General features: G+C 39.2%; 1 protein-coding gene across 6 annotated transcripts in view; it reads left to right on the top strand.

Moving 5' to 3' along the window:
• The window catches only part of Ophn1 (oligophrenin 1), a 323,759-nt gene that overhangs the window by 212,525 nt on the left and 97,413 nt on the right, over positions 1-13,821 (top strand). For all 6 annotated transcript variants that reach the window (XM_070040238.1, XM_070040239.1, XM_070040237.1 and 3 more), the window contains one exon: positions 10,944-11,028. In XM_070040238.1, coding sequence (XP_069896339.1) covers positions 10,944-11,028 — 85 coding nt within the window. The remainder of the gene's footprint in view (positions 1-10,943; positions 11,029-13,821) is intronic.

Below are 13,821 nucleotides of genomic sequence, written 5' to 3'. Positions count from 1 at the left end.
CCTGAGTATTGTGATTCAAAGCCAACCTGGGCAGAAAAGTCTGTGAGACTCTTATCTCCAATAAACTACTTAGAAAAAGCCTGAAGTGGCATTGTGGCTCAAGTGATAGAGTGCTAGCCTTGAGCACAAAGAGGCTCAGGGACAGAGTCCACGCCCTAAGTTGACCAGCAAAACAAAACAAAACAGAAGATTGTCTTTTTTTTCTTAGGCAGTACTTTTTTTTCTTAGGGGTTTGAACTCAAGGCTTCTCACTTGGTTTGCTTGCTCAGCTAGCTCTCTACTACTTGAACCACACCTCTAGCCTGGCTGGTTAATTACAGATGGAGTCTGTGGGTGACTCAGGATGGCTTTGAATCATTATCCTCTAGATCTCAGCTTCCAGATTACAGGTGTGAGCCTGGCAGCTGGCTAAATAGCATTATACTTTGTATTCTCCTTCCCTAGTACATTTCTCCTTGCCTAGTAATTGTCTTCTGATTTTTCTACACTGGATGTGGAGTGTAGCTTCTCGGCCAGATACTAACAAGCAGGAAATGAATAAATTAACAGTATTCCTGGGGACTGTGAAGACATATTCAGTAATAACATGTTTTTGTTCTATGTCTGTCCTTAAGATCTTGGCCAAGGGCCCTTGCTTGATGTTTTAAATAATGTAAGATAATCACCATCAGAACAAGGACCCTATTTGGGTGGAATCCATAAAAATCTGGACTTGACTGATGTCAAGCTTTATACTTTTTCTGCGAACAATATCCTTTTCTTCTTTCTCAGATTGATTATGGAAGATATTCATGGAAAATGTGCTTTTCTAGAGTGTTCTTGAGAGAACTAGGCTTGAATAGTGAGATGAAGGGACTAATTATTAGTAAAATGTTACTTATGCCAGGCACCAGTGGCTGATGCTACTCAGGAGGCTGAGATATGAGGATTGCAGTTCAAAGCCAACCTGGGCAGGAAGGTCCATGAGACTCTTACCTCCAATTAACCATTCAGATAACCAGAAGTGGAGCTATAGCCTCGAGAAAAATAGCTCTGGGACAGTGCCCAGGCCCTGAGTTCAAGCCCCATCACTGACAAAACACACACACACACACATACACACACAAAATACAAAACCAAAAAATGTTACTTATGCCCCTTATAGCTCAGTTAAAAAGCTCATATTAGCCAGGCACCAATGGGTCATGCCAGTAATCCTAAGTACTCAGGCGACTGAGATCTGAGGATCTCAGTTTAATGCCAGCCTAGGCAGGAGTTCCATGAGACTCTTATTTCCAATTATTACCATAAAGCTGGAAGTGGAGCTGTGGCTCAAGTGGTAAAGTGTAGCCTTGAGCAGAAAAAAGGTCAAGAGAAATTACCCAGACCCCGAGTTCAATGCCCAAGACCAATACACACACACACACACACACACACACACACACACACACACACACACACACACACACACACACACACACACACACACACACACACACACACACACACCCACACACACATGCACGCACGCACGCACACTAAAGGCTATTGTTATTTCAATGTGTATGACACCAAATAATTAAACAGTACAGAATCCTGATGGGCCTGGTGAAGTACATGCCTGTAATCCTAGCATTTGGGAAGCTGAGGCAGAAAGATCACAAGTTCAAGAAAAAAAATATGAATATTTAAAACCTATTTTTTCCAACAATTTCACATCTTTATCACATTTAATCATCTGATCCAAGATCATAGACATCTCATGTGTCCAAGGCTGTTGTTCTATTGTTGTGTTGTTCAGTAGGAGTGTTTGACATTTTTCTTTGTGTAGACCTTACACACTTCCTGTCTGTATTATGTGAATGTATTTCCTGTACTTTAGTACTCTCTGGTTGTTGTTTATGTCTACAAATAATAATTATGTATATGTATGTTAATTTTGTATTTTGTTGTCCTACTGAATGAGTTTGTATGGGTTTTCTCATTTGTTTTCTAGATTTTCTTAGCATATTACATTATCTGCACAACTTGTATGTGTGTATTTCTATGTGTATGTGCACATGTGTGTGTGTGCATGTATGTGTGTTTGTAACATGTTGAATTTAGTTGAAGGCCTTTTCAACATCTATGGAGATAATAATGATTTTTCTTTAAATCTATGAAAATGGTGTAAAAATAGGTTCCCTCAGAGTGAGGTTCCAGTGTATTCTTGAATTTCTGGAATCAATTCAACTAGTTCATGCTATATTTTCTTACCATGGTCTTGGGTTATTCTGTCCACTAATACTTTATTTTCAATTCTTGCATCATTGTTAATAGGTTATATTGATCTATAATTTTTGGAGACATGCCCTAATGTAATGTTTCCCACCTACTTTGCAAGTGTTTTTTTTTTTGTTGTTGTTGTTGTGTTTGTTTGTTTTTGGGTCTGGTCGTGGGGCCTGAACTTTGGACCTGGGCACTGTCCCTCAGCTCTTCAGCTCAAGGCTACTTGAGCCACAGCACCACTTCCGGCTTATTTCTTTTTGCTTATGTGGTGCTGAGGAATCGAACCCACGGCCTCATGCATGCAAGGCAAGCGCTCTACCACTGAGTCACCTTCCCAGCCCTTTGCTAGTGTTTTAATGGCCATATGTTATGATGGAATACCCAAACATAATTTATTAAATAATTTCTCTCTTGGAACATTTCTGAGGTTTCCCTTTTGTGACAATGTATTTATATATAAATTAATTCTACGCTATACTGTGTGTTGATTTGAGAAAGTAGAATTAATATCTTAAGATTGTAGATAGCATTAATAGACTTAATACAATTTGAATTCTAGAAAATCATCAGGTCTCAAATGCATTTTTTTAAACTGCTAACCAGGATAGCCGTGCTTCTTTCTCCAGGTAGCATTCCTTTCTCCTACCTATATATCATAAACTGGTGTGATGTAGATGGTAGATATCAATGTGGTCTTTGTGGGGTTTACAAGTGACTTTCAGTTATTTTATAGTCTGAAATCCTAGGATTTTATAATTGAAGAAGTATGAGAAAGAGCCTAATACACAGATGGAAAGAGCTTACTGGTTCAAGCTTCATGGCTTTGTTAGAGCCCAGATGTTCTGCTCCTGCATTCTGATACTTACTTCTCTTTCATTCTTTAATGAGATCAGTTTTATAAAATGTAGGCAATCAAAGCTAGTCATCCTGTTCATACAAGTCAAATTTTCATAGTACCTATCATATCATCTAACAGCCTCTGAATTAATGAGGGCATTCTGACATGATTCAAATATTTTAGTTAGCAATATTCTATAGTTTTTGTTTTGTTTTGGACTCCAAGTATATTGTGAATGCCATTGTACCTCACTGGGAATAGTAGTTAGAACTTTCACCAAAACAGATTCTTAATAATCATTTATACTCTTGCTTACATTTTATATGCTGATGGCTTAACAATCTTCCCAGTGTTCTCCAAACCAGCATCACCCTAGAATTACCTTTGAGGTGTTATCTATTTTCAGTGCAGACTCTCATGCCTCATTGTGAACTCAGTGAATGAATCTCTTGTTTTTGGATCCAAGGATATACATTTTATGAAGTTCCCCAAGTGACTCTGGTGTACTTTGGTAACGCACTATACACTCATTTCTGAGAAAGTTTGAGTGCACACCCTGCATTAAATTATGCTGCTGGTGTAGCTTTCAAGTGTTCATCTCTTTGTCGCATTTTTTTTTTAGAACATGTCTTTTTTTGCAATATATCTATGCTCCTGCATATACTCAAAGCCTTATTTTCTGATAAACTTAGGAAATCACACCCCAATGCAAGAGCCTATGAAAACAGCTTTGTGTTTTTATTAGATTGTTTAATGGCTTTTTTCAATTTAAAATTTCCATTTGTAAGTGAATATATTCCTGGATTCTGAAATAGAAATTTCACTTTTTTTCCCAAATAATTTTCGAGGCTCCGTTTATGATTTTTTTCTGTGCTAATCCTGGGGCTTGAACTCAGGGCCTGGTCACTGTAACTGAGCTTTTTAGTTCAAAGCTAGCACTCTACCTACGACTTGAACCACATCTTTGTTTCTGGCTTTTTGGAGGTTAACTGGAGGTAAGAGTCTTTCAGATTTGTCTTGAGAGACCAGATTGGCTCTGAACCATGATACTCAGATCTCAGTCTCCTGAGTAGCTAGGATTACAAGCATGCACCACAGAGTCCTGGCTTATTTATTTTTATTGTATTTCTTGAGGGAATAAGGTCTTACTCTGTAGGTCAGGCTGGCCTCAAACTTAAAACATCATGTTTCAGCCTTGTTCATGCTAGCATTATAGTCATGTACTATTTTGCCCAGCTTAACATTTCCATTTTTTCCCTCAGTAATTTAGAATGTTATTTTTATTTATTGTATGAGTTCTTATATATAAATTATTTTTTCCCCACCCAATCATCGCCCCCCCAACCCCCCGCACCAAAGTTGTAAAGTTCGTTTTCGACATAACGACTTGTACATCTCATTGTTGCAATGGGTCCACCTGTATCCCTATTTAAACGATTTGTTTTTCCCCTTCCCCTCCACAAATTATACCGACATCAAATACAGTGAAAGCAGGGGTTATACCATGGGGGAGGGACATACAAAGCAACAAAGAAATTATCTTATAAATGTGTTAGAAACAATCGCATGAAAGAAAAAAAACATTTGAATACATATCTTAGGGTTCATTTCCCTAACATCATCTTATCTGACCTTTTCTGCTTGACTCAGACATATGCTAGATATTGCAAATAAGGGAAACCATGGGACCTGTGTTTCTTTGGGCCTGGCTTACTTCACTTAATATAATTTTCTCCAGGATTACTTTTATCATGTTCAGGAAAACAAGTTTGTTGGCATTATGATTATAATTGCAGTAAGTCTGTAATTGGAATCAAGTTGGCAACTTTGCATCATTATCCTCTGACCAGGGGATTTTAACAAGGCTTGTTGATGCTTTGCACAGTTTTTCACTTGCTTCTCTTGCATGTTTTCAGGTAAATAATGACTACCTTTTCTCTTTTTAAGAGTTTTAAACTTTTTAGTTTCTGTTTTTTATACATTACATTAGGTAACTCAGCACCCTTGCTGCTCATTAAATTACCTAGGGAGTTTGCTGCAGAGATTCTGGTATTATTGTTATGGGGAAGACTAGTACTTTTGGGTTTTTGTTTGTTTGTTTGTTTGGTTTGGTTTGGTGCACTGTCCCTGAGCTATTTTGCTCAAGGCTAGTGCTCTACCAAATGAAGCCACAGCTTCATTTCTGGTTTTATAGTGGTTTATTGGAGATAAGAGTTTCCTGGACTTTCCTGCCCTGGCTGGCTTTGAACTGTGATCCTCATATCGTCATATCTCATAGCACCTTGCTTGGTACTGTCATATTTGAAAGCATCTCAGATGTTCTAACATTAGATATTTCAAAATCATTGTTGTAGACAAGCACTGGTGACTCACATCTATAATCCTAGCTTATCAGTATGCTGAGATTTGAGGGTTATGTTTTGGAGCTAGCCCCAGCAAGATATTCCAAGAAACTCTTATCTCCAATTGAACAGTAAAAAGCTAAAAGTGGAGGCGTGGCTCAAGTGGTAAGCGTGGCTCAAGTAAGTCAGGAAGCCCTGAGTTCAAACTCCAGTACTGGTGTAAACATCAGTGTTGTAGAGACTATGACCCAGGGATAAGTTATAGCAATGACAGCAGGCATCTTGTTTCATTCCTATTTTTAGAAAAGTGTTTTCAACTTTTCACCATTAAGGATAACTTTAGCTTGTGGGCTTATCATATATGGGATTTATCATGTTGAGGTAAAGCCATTTATGCCTTTTTGAGTTATTTTGTAAATCATGAACATATGTTGACTTCTGTCAGATTCTTTTTCTGCATGTGGTGAAATGAGCATGTTTTTTGTCTTTTGTTTTATTAATCTGATATGTTCCATTTATTAATTTGTACATGTTGAGTCATCATTGTATCCTGAAGATGAGTCATTGTGCACAATTTTAAATGTATGGTTGAATTTAGTTTACTAGTATTTGGTTGAGGATTTTTACATCTAAGTTCATGGGGGATACTGATTGGATTTTTCTTGTTTTTGTTGTCTCCTTATCTGGTTTTGATACCAGGGGAATTCTGGCCTTGTAGAATATGTTTAGAAAAAATTCTTCCTCTTCTACTTTTTGAAATAACTTAAGTAGAATTTGTCTCTGTTCTTTTAAGTGTTTTGTAGAATGCAGCAGTAAACCTACCCAGTCCAATGAAGCTTTTCTTTAATTGGAGCGTTTTTTTATTATGGATTAATTTCCTTGTTATTGGCCTGTTTAGATTTTTTTTTTTTACTTTTTCCTGCTTCACTCATGGAATTATAACCTCACTCCTAGGCTAGAGGCCAAACTTCAATGCTTTTTAAAGCCAGGTCTAGTTAGTCACCCAAAAAACCAGGTTAAGAGATAAATAGTGGGAAAGGGTAGAAAAAAGAGATTTACTTTTATTACTTTTATTATTATATTTTTACTGTTGTTATAAAAGTGATATACAGAGAGATTACCATTTCATGAGTCAGGTAATGAGTACATTTCTTTTTGTTTGTTTGTTTTTTGGTTGGTCATGGGACTTGAACTCTGGGCCTGAGCGCTGTCCCTCAGCTCTTCAGCTCAAGGCTAGCGCTCTACCACTTGACCTACAGTGCCACTTCTGGTTTTCTGGTGGTTTATTGGAGATAAGAGTTTCATGGAGTTTCCTGCCTGGGCTGGCTTTGAACCATGATCCTCAGGTTTCAGCCTCCTCAGTAGCTAGGATTATAGGCGTGAGCCACCGGCGCTCGGCATATATTTCTTTTCTCTCTCCCAGTTTTCCCTTTTCATCCCCACCCACAGATTGTATAGTTCATTTTCAACATAGTGTCTAGTGAGTACCACTGCTGCATTTGTTCACCCTTTGTCCCTCAATTTCTATGTCTCCCATTGCCCTTTATAAGACAGATAGTTTCCAGAGAAAGGAGATTTATTACCCTGGCATGGTGCGCATAAAGGGAAAGTAAGCATCTCTGCCCACCCTCTGGGTTGAGAATGAACTTTCCAATTAAATAGGGGAAGAATTGGGACAGTGGTCTGATTGATTATCTCAAGATTGTTCAAGTGGGTCCTGTCAGTATGAAAAAGCCATTGCTGCCTGAGGGTTAGTTTCAACTCTTTTCAATGATAGATGCCTTTCTGGTACCCAGGGTAACTGTGGGGGAGAATAGCTCAGAGCAAAAGAGACTCACATAAAATGGAGGCAAGAGATGCCACAAAATTCTCTTGCTTTTAGTTACCCTTTGATATTTGCAAGCCCAGTGGATGTACCAATGTTTTTTTAAAGCAAAAATAGTGTCTAACTGCCCCTTAGAGAGGGTTGCATGTCTTAATATGCAGCTGGAAAAGGTAGAGTGTTAGAAGTGAATTCCAGTTCCTCCTTTCCTTGAAGAAAAGCTGAGAGACAGATTATTTCCAAGTATTTTTTCCTACACTAAGAAGAGAGTCTGAGGCAGATGCCTATGCTGATTAGACTGATCACTTTGAATATGGGGAGCAATCTACTGGGTGTTTAAAATACCCTTTTTCACTAGAGTTGGAACTCAGTCATGCACATTATAGGTAAATATTCTGCCACTGTGGTATATTCACAATTCTTGGTTTTGGGAGACAGGGTTTTGCTATAAAGTAGAGGTTGTGCTTGAATTTATGATTCCTCTGCCTCTGTTGCCTTGCTCCTACTTTTAGGATCATGCATATGCATTCCTCTACTTGGTTGGTATTCTTTGAACACTTTTAGTATTTTATTCCACTTTCTTCTTGCTTGCATAATTTCTGTAGAGAGGTACAGTGTAATTCTCACCCTTTTCTCTATAACAAGTGTTGGATTTTCTTCTAGCTTCTTTCAGTATTTTTCCTTCGTTTTTAAAAAAAGCTTGAATATATTAAGCTGTGGTTTGGATTTCTTGGTATATATCCTGCTTGGTTTTCTCTGAGGTACTTGCATGTGTGTTTTGACATTTGTAATCAGTTTTGGGAAATCCTTAGTTCTTATTACTTCAAATATTTGTTTCATTTTCATCTTTAATCTCCTCTGGTATTCTCACCACATGTATTTAACAACTTTCCTGATTATCTAATTTGTTCTGTTGTTATAATCTTTTCTTTGTGTTTCAGTTTTGGAAGTGCCTATTGTTATTTCTTCAGGCATGTTGATGAGCCTTTAGAGCACTCTTCCTTTCTTTTAGAATGTTGGTGATTCATGAATGTTCTTTTGCTTCTTTCTTGGGGTTTTTATCTCCTATATTACTTATTTCCCCTTTCATGCTATATACTTTCATCTAATACAGACCTTATCATATTAACTCATTGGGATGATAATCTCAACATCTCTTCCATATCTGAGGTTTGCTATGCCTGTTCATTGCCATTTTCTGCCTTTTAATATGTCTGTTAAGTTTTTGATTGCCAGCCAGATATGATGTTATGGGTAAAGGGTATGTAATTGAGGTACTTGTGGCTTTAGTATGAGGTTTTCAGTTTATCTGCATAGGATTTAGCCTGATAAACATACTGTTTACTGTTTGTGGTAGCTATAGGAAATATTACACTTTCCTCTGCTTTTCATCTTGTTTCTTTGATTTTATTTTGATTTTTCCATAGAGACTTTGTGAATACCATTTTGTTCTGTTTTTTCATCACAATGACCTTAGTACTGTACAGGATCCCTGCAGATGTGGTGGTAAGGTATCAGGAGAATATGAGTGTTCTGTAAGTCTTCTGATAATGACATTGTCTTTCAAGGAGCCTGGCCTGTGACCTTACTAGATGTTTTCTAGAGACTGGGAGACAGGCTGGGGCTGTAGTTGAATGTTTCCCTTTTATCCATATGAGTGAAGTTCTGCTAAAACAATGATAGGTTAGGGTCTGGCAAAATTGGTTCTCTTACCAAGCACAGATGGTTCATGCTTGTAATCCTAACTACTAAGGATGCTGAGATCTGAGTTATGTTTTGAAGCCAGCTCAGGCAAGAAGGTCCATGAGACTCATATCTAATTAACCACTAAAAAGCCAGAAGTAGAGCTGTGGGTTAAGTGGTAAAGCACTAGCCTTGAGTTAAAAAAAAAAGCGGGGCAGAGAAGTTGGCTCAATGGTAGAGTGTTTGCCCCGCATGCATGAGGCCCTAGGTTCGATTCCTTAGCACCACATAAGCAAGAAAAGCCAAAAATGGTGCTGTGGCTCAAGTGGTAGAGCACTAGCCTTGAGCTGAAGAGCTCAAAGACAGTGCCCAGACCCAGAGTTCAAGCCCCCAGGCCGACAAAAAAAACAAAAACAAAAAAACAGGGACAGCACCTAGGCCCTGAATTCCTGCTTCAAGTTCGACACGAAAATAGTTTCTCTTGAGAGGACTGTTAAGGACAGAAGATTATGGGCCTATTTAAAAGTGGTTTGTTTTACCAAGTGCAGGTGGCTCATACCTGTAATCCTAGCTATTCAGGAGACTGAGATCTGAAGATCACAGTTTGGGAATAAAAGTCTGTAAACCCTTATCTTCAATGAACCACCCAAAGTGGGAAGTGGAAATGTAGATCAAGTGGCAGAGATCCAGTCTTGAACAAAAAAGCTGAGAGAATGACATTCCCTCAGTTCAAGCACAAGTACCAGTGTACATGTGCGCGCACACACACACACACACACACACACACGCGCGCGCGCGCGTGCGCACGCACACACACACACACACGCGCGCGCGTGTGCGCACGCACACACACGCACACACACACACACACACACACACACACACACACACACACACACACAGCTTCTCCTCTCCTAACCTTATCAGAAGTATGGAAATAGGAGGGTATGTTCCTCAGATCTTCACTATGAGACTATAATAGAATTCTTCAAGGTCAAACTCAAGAACATACAAGGCTTTTCATAGTATTGTGCCTCGGAGGAATTTTAAACTCTCAAACTCATATATGTTGAGCCTGAGGTTTTCCTGTTCTGAGGCGTTTTCTGTACTGAAGTTTCTGATTCTTCAGTCTGTGTTTGTTCCCTGGTAATAGCTACAGTTTTTCTGAGGCCTCCACTTCTCTGGGGACTCTATGAAGAGTTGATTTGCAGTATGTTAGTGCTTTTATTGTCCTGTAGCTGGAAGAGGTGAATTCTAAGCTTTTCGCATGCTGGGCCAGAAAACAGTGGGAGTTTTGAGACATGAAAGACTTGTAAAATTTTTATTTCTTGAAAACTTACTTGAGTAACTATACTTTTTAATACGCTTATATTTTTTTGTGGGTCGGTCATGGTGCCTGAACTCTGGGCCTGGGCGCTGTCTCTCACCTCTTCAGCTCAAGGCTAGTGCTCTCCCACTTGAGCCACAGCGCCACTTCTGGCCTTTTCTGCTTATGGGGTGCTGAGGAATCGAACGCAGGGCCTCATGCATGCAAGACAAGTATTCTACCTCTGAGCCACCTTCCCAGCCCTAATATGCTTAATTTTTTAAGGTGGTAAAAAGTAGGATCTTTTGGAAAGTGGAAGGAGGGCAGATGAATGAATAGAAGGGTGGATAAATGAAGTTATGATATTCAATGTACATATGTGAAAATAGAACCAGGTAACTTGAGGGGATGGGGGCATTGGGAATGATAGGGGAGAATGAAAAATGGGTGACTGATCAAGATGCACTGATTTGTTGCATGAAACCTCTGAATAACTACGTAAAGACAAAAAAGAGAGAGAAGAGTATGGGTGACTCATTGTCCATTGGGATAATTCATCTGTTGAATGCCTTGCAATAATATTAGGAACATGAATGATTAAAGTAAGAATTAAAGGTACTCCTAGATAACTTTTTTCTCAAGGAAAAGAAAAGTAAGATCTTTTTGAAAATCAACTTCTTTTTCTTGTTAACTTTTCACCATTAGATCCCAAATGTCCTGGAGATGTTGATTTTCACAGTAGTGATTGGGACACCAAGACAATCACCAGCTCCTTGAAATTCTACCTCAGGTAAGTCTTATTTGGTTTCTATAGCTGATGAAAATTGGGTCGAGATTAGAATTGTGTTCCATTTTTGGAAAGTTGGAAAATTGCTACGTTTTCAGAGATCGAAGAGGTTTCTGTCAAAGAAGACACATGGGAAGACCTTTTTCTTTTTCATGTGTGTGTGTGTATGTGTGTTGGTCCTGGGGCTTAAACTCAGGGCTTGGCTGCTTTCCCCAGTGCATTTTTTGCTCCAGGCATTAATGTTCTACCACTTGAGCCACACCTCTACTTCTGGGTTTTTGCTGGTTAATTGGAGATAAAGGTCTCATGAATTTTCCTATCCAGGCTGCCTTTAAACTGTGATACTTAGATTTCAGCCTCCTGTGTAGCAAGGTTTACAGGTGTAAGCTACTGATGTCCCACTTTATTTGCTTTTCTTTTTTCTTTTGCCAGTCCTGGAACTTGAACTCTTGCCCTGGGTACTTTCCCTAAGTTTCTTTTTGCTCATGGTTAACACTCTGCCACGTGAACTACAGTACCACTTCTGGCTTTTTCTGTGATTAATTGGAGTCTCACTGACTTTCTTGCCTGGGCTTGCTACAAACCTCCATCCTCTGACCTTAGCCTCCTGAATAGCTAGGATTACAGGTGTGAGCCACTGGTGCCCAGCTTATTTTTCCTTTCTTTTCTTTTCCTTCCCCTTCCCCTTCCCCTTCCCCTTCCCCTTCCCCTTCCCCTTCCCCTTCCCCTTCCCTTCCTTTCCCTTCCTTCCCCCCCCCCTTTTTTTTTAAAGGCCAGTCATGGGGTTTGAATTCAGGGCCTCAGCACTGTCCCTGAACTCTTTTGCTCAAGGCTAGTACTCTCCCACTGGAGCCATAGCTCCACTTCTGGTTTTCTGGTGATTCATTGCAGATAAGAGTCTCATGGACTTTCTTGCCCAGGCTGACTGAACCTCGATCCTTAGATATCAGCCTCTTAAGCAGCTAAAATTACAGGCACGAGCCACCAGTGCCCAGCTTGTTTTTGTTTTTGTTTTTGAAACAGGCCCTCGCTATGTAGCCTAGGCTATCCTAGAACTTGCTTTAGAGCCCAGGGTGACCTCAAACTCATGATCCTCCTGCCTCAACTTCCCGAATGCTTAGATTATAAGCATATACTACTCTGTTTACCATTACAAGACTTAAAAAAAAATCTGATAATGTAAGCAAGGAATACATAAAGTTTGGAATATTTATTGGAAAGTGTCTGAAGATATATTATAAAAATCATACTTTTTGAAATAAATTTTTCATTGTTTACTGAGAGTTGATATTATGCTGGATTTATTAGTAAAATCATTAAATGTGGTCATTCCTCAGTGCACATATGCTTTAGTTGATAACAACCATTTGAGACATCAAATTGGATTGGTAAAAGAATAATGTATATGCATATGAGAGAGAGGGAGTGGGAGTGGGAGGTAGGTTATTTTTTATTCTTTACTCCATAAGGATGGAAATAAAAACCAAACCAAGAAAATGTAAGAATAAAATTGTTAGACCTAAATGAAGCAATAGTAGTAATAGAAATTAGCTTATGGACAAAATTTGGGGATACAGATTGTTGCTGAATTTATTGTTGTGTTGACTAGTATAATTCTTTTCTTTTACTTTTTTGCCAGTCCTGGGGCTTGAACTCAGAGTTGAGGCACTGTCCCTAAGTTTCTTTTGCTCAAGGCTAGCACTTATGGTTTTACTGTTTATGTCGTACTGAGGAATCGAACCCAGGGCTCCATGTTTGCTAGGCAAGCACTCAACCACAAAGCCACATTCCCAGCCAATATGTTTATTTTCTTTAAAAGGAGTTAAATATTAAACCCATTATTGTGTGTGTGTGTGTGTGTGTGTGCGCGCGTGCGCGCGCACACGCATGTGCATGTATGCTGGTACTAGGACTTGAACTCAGTTCCTGGGCCCTGTCCCTAAGCTTTTACACTCAAAGCTAGTGCTCTGCCACTTGAGCCACACCTCCACATCTGGCGTTTTGGTGGTTAGTTGGAGATAAGTGTCTCACAGTCTTTTCTACATGGGCTGGCTTTGAGCCTTTATCATTTAAAAAACAAAAACAAAACGAATACTCTGTCCCACAGATGTTTCCATATTCATTTTACAAATGAGAATTCTATAGTGCCCCTCCCTTACTAAATGTTATTATTTTCATGCTGTTTCTGAGTTACCAGGCTACTAGGATTGGGGCATTTTCTTCCCCTGACTCCTATTCCCAGGGGTTGTGGCCTTTTTTTGGGTGGTTTAGGTGACTGAATAAAGAGCTGTTTTCCATGAGGACTTTTAGAAGACTCTGGTTGAGGAGGATAGCAGGAGTGATTCTGTTTCTCTTTCATTCTTGCACTGATTTGCTCTTTTCAATGGTGAGTGTTTATTTGTTAAGACTGAACACATTGACATCATGCCTTGCATATCTCATAATTAGTCGCGAAGCTCTTTGGAAAGAAGGAAGAGCATGCCTGGCAGTGGGAGACTGTCTCCTAGTAGAAGATCCTTAGCTATGGGCCTGTCCTATTTACCCATTTGTCAACACTGTTTAGATTCTCACAGGCAGCATTGTTCCCAGAGTTTTTTTTAATTGTGAAAATACTGTACAGAGGGGTTAAAATTACATGGGCAAGATAATGAGTACATTTCTTATCAAGCATTGTAGCCTCCTCCTTTGTTTCCCCTTCCCATCTCACCCCCAGAGTTTGTCTTTCTCTGCTCTCTAGGTTCCTAAATCAACCCTTAGCTCCTTTTAAGGCATTTCTCTTACCCTTTCCCTCTCCTG

Source organism: Dipodomys merriami, unplaced genomic scaffold (assembly GCF_024711535.1).
Source record: "Dipodomys merriami isolate MVZ:Mamm:240054 unplaced genomic scaffold, mDipMer1.0.p SCAF_3, whole genome shotgun sequence".
NCBI classification, from domain to species: domain Eukaryota; kingdom Metazoa; phylum Chordata; class Mammalia; order Rodentia; family Heteromyidae; genus Dipodomys; species Dipodomys merriami.
This window is presented reverse-complemented; position numbering and strand designations above follow the sequence as displayed.